General features: G+C 45.9%; 1 protein-coding gene across 1 annotated transcript in view; it reads left to right on the forward strand.

Moving 5' to 3' along the window:
- Positions 1-1,607, forward strand: part of SLC25A33 (solute carrier family 25 member 33) — a 30,309-nt gene extending 28,702 nt beyond the window's left edge. Inside the window, exon 7 of the mRNA XM_060013682.1 lies at positions 1,128-1,607. Coding sequence (XP_059869665.1) covers positions 1,128-1,330 — 203 coding nt within the window. The 3' untranslated portion in view covers positions 1,331-1,607. The remainder of the gene's footprint in view (positions 1-1,127) is intronic.
- Positions 1,608-5,004: the final 3,397 nt, after the last annotated feature.

Consider the following 5,004-nt stretch of genomic DNA (forward strand, 5'->3'; position numbering starts at 1 on the left):
GACCTCCGTAGCTCAGGTGGACGTGCAAGCACCTGCAGGTGACAGGGTAGCTGAGCCCAGTTCGGCTGGCTTCAGCTCACGTATGCAGCTCACGCGGGCAGTGGGAGCTCCGCTTTACTTGGCTGCGGCAGATTGTGGCCAAAACTCGGCTGTGTGGAATGTGGGCCCTGGGTTGTGGAACTTCTGATGTTTCCAAAGAAGCCAAAAATCTGGATTTTATTTAAAATTCCTCAATTTAAAAAAATGATGTAGGAGCCAAGCTTTAAAAAAAATTTCAGCTTCCATTTTGAATGGAGTGCTGAGGAAAACTACTTTGGGTAAGTTTACTTTTTAAGGAATTAATAATAGACCTAATGTTCTACTGAACGACTTTTAAAAGAAAAAAAAAACAGCTTATTTTATTGTGCCATGAAAAACAGGTTTTGTTTTCAAACACCCGCTGCACTGTCAGCTGTGACAAATGCACATGGTCAACTTCTCACAGGTCATTGAGTCCCCGTCATGTGCTGGGGCACCGAGCAGCCCCACGGGCTTGCAGAGAGGGGGTTGGTGCTTCCCGGGTCACGTGCCCTGAAGTCCGCTTGACAGGCAGTCACAGGTGTCATGCTGTGGGTGCCAGGGTGAGGCAGGGCCAGGTGGGCAAGGGTATGAAAAAGGAGGAGGCTGGACGGAGTGGAGAAGGATCCTGGCAGGAGCAGAAAGTTGGGGAGTACATGGAAAGAAAGTTTTGTTGGAGATGTCACCATACGTGATACAAATACACCTCCAGGGAAATGACAGTGTTTACTTCACTGAGAGTAGAAAACTGTAAACTATCTTAAAATTGAGTCCCATTCAAACTAAGCTTATTTTTTAAACCCCTAGAAGTTATTTGGTGCTTTTGTATGTATACATCAGTCTTGGGACAATTGACCAATTCCCTAATTGACCAATTCCCAGAGTTAGAAAATGTTCTGAGAAGAACTTTTCATTGTCTCTCTGTGACTACCCCAACCAAATAGAGCTGAGGTGGCGAAGAGCCATAGCTGTACGTGAACGTTTGTAAAGCTGTGTGCTTCGCGTTCTCTGCACATGTTGCTTGGAAGTACAGTTCATCTGTAGCCTGAAATGTGTGTTTCTCTCTGCAGAAGTCATAAGGACACGGCTCCGGGAGGAGGGCACCAAGTACAAGTCTTTTGTCCAGACTGCTCGGCTGGTCTTCCGGGAAGAAGGCTACCTGGCCTTTTATAGAGGACTCTTTGCCCAGCTCATCCGGCAGATACCAAATACTGCCATTGTGTTGTCTACCTATGAGTTAATTGTGTACCTGTTAGAAGACCATGCTCAGTAACAGACCATAAAATTGTGGTCTAGAAGAATAAAACTGAGAAACTCTAGAGAATTTTTTTTTTTCCATTGATGTGTAGAATGTTTGAGACCGAAACAGGAAAGGCCGTAGAATATCTGGCTTGTGTCACCTGTTGGACATTTCCTTTTGGATTCATGCTTTCTGGAAGGTTTATTTTCATTAACGTTAACAGTTAATTATAACTTTTGGTTGTTTTTGTTTTGTTTTGTTTTAACTTAAGAGAATTCAGGATAAAGCACCAGTAAATTAAATCATGGTATTTAAGTATAAATTTGTTTTGTGTCCTCTTTTATGTCCGCCCATAGGGTAAACTGTAGCTAAGGACTTCAGTGAAGCATAAGCCTAGAAACGCAGAGAAAAACTATCAAGTCAAGGTACAGTTGTTTTCTAGTCTGACTAAGATCCTGCACTGCGGGACCGGTAGGAAGCGCCACGTCTTGATGGCACAGGGCAGACCAGGACAGACTCCCCAGCTAGTCTCCAGAAACCTCCCACAGATTGATCATTTAAGCTCTCCGGCTGCTGAGTTTAAAAAAATAAGTACAGCTTCCTGACACTAAATATTTTAAACTATAAACCTTTTCCAGAAGTTATCCTCTATCCCCAGTTTGAACCAAAGGCAAGAGTTTTGTTTGTTTGTTTTGCGTTACGCGGGCCTCTCACTGTTGTGGCCTCTCCCGTTGCGGAGCACAGGCTCAGCAGCCATGGCTCACAGGCCCAGCCGCTCCACGGCATGTGGGATCCTCCCGGACCGGGACATGAACCCGTGTCCCCTGCATCAGCAGGCGGACTCTCAACCACTGCGCCACCAGGGAAGCCCGAAGGCAAGAGTTTTAAAGAATGGTTTACCAATTACCTTGGCCCTGGATGTACTTGCCCCAGTTCAGCCTAGTCAAGCCCAGGTCCCTTGTGAGAGTGTCAGAGGGCAGCCTCCCGAGTCAGCTGTAAGTGTGGAACGTGGCGCGTCTGCAGCCCTGTTCTCGGGGCTCCACCACTGGAGAAGAGGGGCAAGGAGCACGGTTGACTGCCCACCCCTAGGGGAGTGCTCTTTTATTCTGACAGGAGGCATTGGTGTTGTTTAAATACCCTAGAATTTAAGGTTAAAAAGTTAAAATCCTAGAAATGAGAAATCACCAGAGTTTTAAACCCCCCCTCATTTTTAAAGGAAATTTAATAAAGGACAGAAAGATAATAAGACAGAAGGCAGGTAAGATAGATGGTCTTCCCATGAACTCTTTCACTGGAATTTGCATATACTGTACATTAAGGTTATTTTTCAATCTGAATATCTAGAAAGATACTTGATTCTAATCACTGATGCACTGTCACATCAGATTCAGTGGCAGATACTCTGGTAGGAATGAGAAGAGGTTATTTTCAAATTGAAATACAATTGAGTTTAATTCTCTTCACCTTTGGTCATAAAGGAGGTTGGTTGGTGTTTTTGAGCCCTCTAGCATAATTTGCTACAACTGTCAACACTAAATGGAAGTCAAAATAAATGACTTTAGTCAAACTTCAGTGATTCTACGATGCGTGACAGCAAAGATATTTCTATTCCAGAAGCTCATCTTAACTGGTTAATAGTGGCGCTTAGCAACACCTTCCTATTTTAATGTTCATACGAAAGCCTGAATTTTTCCTCAAGATTTTATCTAATATGAAGGTCAAAAGTTAGGTTGCTTAATATTCACTAGTTGGGTATGAGAATTATTTGGAAATAATTTTCACTTATACATTCTTGAGGTAATAAGTTTGATATTAAGCTGGTATAGTTTAGTTCTCTGCTTCTGCAACAGGGCATTGAAATGAAAGAAACGTTGAGTACCAGAAGTAGGAAGAGAACAAGCAGGAAGAAAGTGATGCTTCCTCTATAAAGGGGCTTACTGGATTTTAAAGTGGTATATATCACTGAGCTGTTAATGGAAAAATCCCATGATTGATTTCTCTCTTTTCCACAAGCTTAGTCACTGACATTTCACCATTTTTCAGTAGTCATACGTATAAGACTTTTTAAACCCTCGTTGCTTATCCGTGTGTGCCATGCACTGTGCAAGGTGTTACTTACTTTCTCATTTAAATTAATTCTGACAAACTTGTGAGGCACGTATTACCATCATGCACATTTTACAAATGAGAGAGGCTCTGAGGCTTGCCTGGCTCGCCAGAGATAAGTAGTAAACTGGACCAATCATGGGTTTGTGCTGCTTGCTGAGTGGATGAATGTAAGGTGGAAGGGGCATCCGAGCCTACGCAATGATCTGACTCTGAAGCTAAGGTACAGCAAACCATTCCATTCAATTCACTTAAGGCTTACGATTCCACCCCAGTCAAGGTGAGCTTCTAGCCATGCCCAGGACAGAACTGTTGGGTGCATTCTTTGTCCACATAGATCACAGAGCCCTTCCTTTGAGTGGGACGTTCTGCAGACAATCTTCCTTGGAAAGAGAATGGTGCTTAAATACAACGCCTCACATTTTGAAGGGAAGCTTCACTGCTATTCATTCATTTGTGGTGAAAGCAGAAATGAAGCAAAGGAAAGCCTGTACTCTGACACTTAACTTACAAGAAAGTGGAGCGCCCAGGCAGACTCTCATCACTGCCCAGGCTTCGTGCCCTGCTCCCTTGTCTGCAGTTCCTGGTGAAGGCACAGGACTAGGATGTGGGACAGATTAACCAGCAACAGGGAACAGGAAACATTTGCTGCTAAATCACCCATCACTGTCCAGGACGGTAAGGATTCTAATGTTGACCTCAAAAAACACGAATAGTTGTGAAACACTGAAATAGATATTGTGGAATTAAATACAAATATTCCCAACTTGAGCTTCTTTTTTTTTAAGTTATATAAGTAATTTAGCACAAACCAATAATACTAAAACACTTTCATGAAGTGAATCTTCACCCCCTCGAGGTAGCTGTTTGCAGTTCAATGTTAACCATCGTCTGTTCCAATAAACATACACATATTATAGGAGTTTATTCAAACTTAGGTATTATCAAAATTAATGTGCATGTTGCTTTTTTTTTTAAGTGTTTCATCCCTCTAGGCCAATACCTATAGCTCTGACATTCTAATAGTTGAATTACGTTCCGTAGCATGGCTGTCCCATGATCTAGTTACCTTCCTCCCTATGGCAGGAGTGGGCGTGGCTCATGTTTCTGCAAACTAATTTTTTGACCATTGGAGTGGCTTCAGTGGAAGCGGCTTAAGAAGCTCCGACTTGCCGTAAAACAGCGTCGCGCGCATAGGCCCGGTTTGGCTAGGCGTTGGGAAGACAGGACTAGCCGGGGAAAGACTTATTAGCCCGGGATGCTGAAGTTGGGGCGCCTGGCGAGCGAAGCGGGAGCGGAGAAGGGCCGGGCCGGGCCCCGCGCCACCTCCCCCCTCCGGCCGCGGGAGGGCGCGCTCTGGCCGGTACGGCGACTTCCGCCGGCGCCCCGCCCACCAGGCTCGCCCCACGCTCCGATTGGCTGCGAGGCGGGAGCGCGCCGAGTCAGGGGGCGGGCCCGCGCCGGCTACAAAGCGGCGAAGGTCACGGCGCGAGGAGGCGCGCGCCGCCGCTCCGCGTCCCGCCCGCGGCCCTCAGCCCAGCCGCCAGCGCCACCGCCGCCGCCTACCGCCTGCCGCCTGCCGCTGCCCACAGCCCATCGCC

This window comes from Delphinus delphis, chromosome 1 (genome assembly GCF_949987515.2).
Source record: "Delphinus delphis chromosome 1, mDelDel1.2, whole genome shotgun sequence".
In the NCBI taxonomy this organism is placed as follows: domain Eukaryota; kingdom Metazoa; phylum Chordata; class Mammalia; order Artiodactyla; family Delphinidae; genus Delphinus; species Delphinus delphis.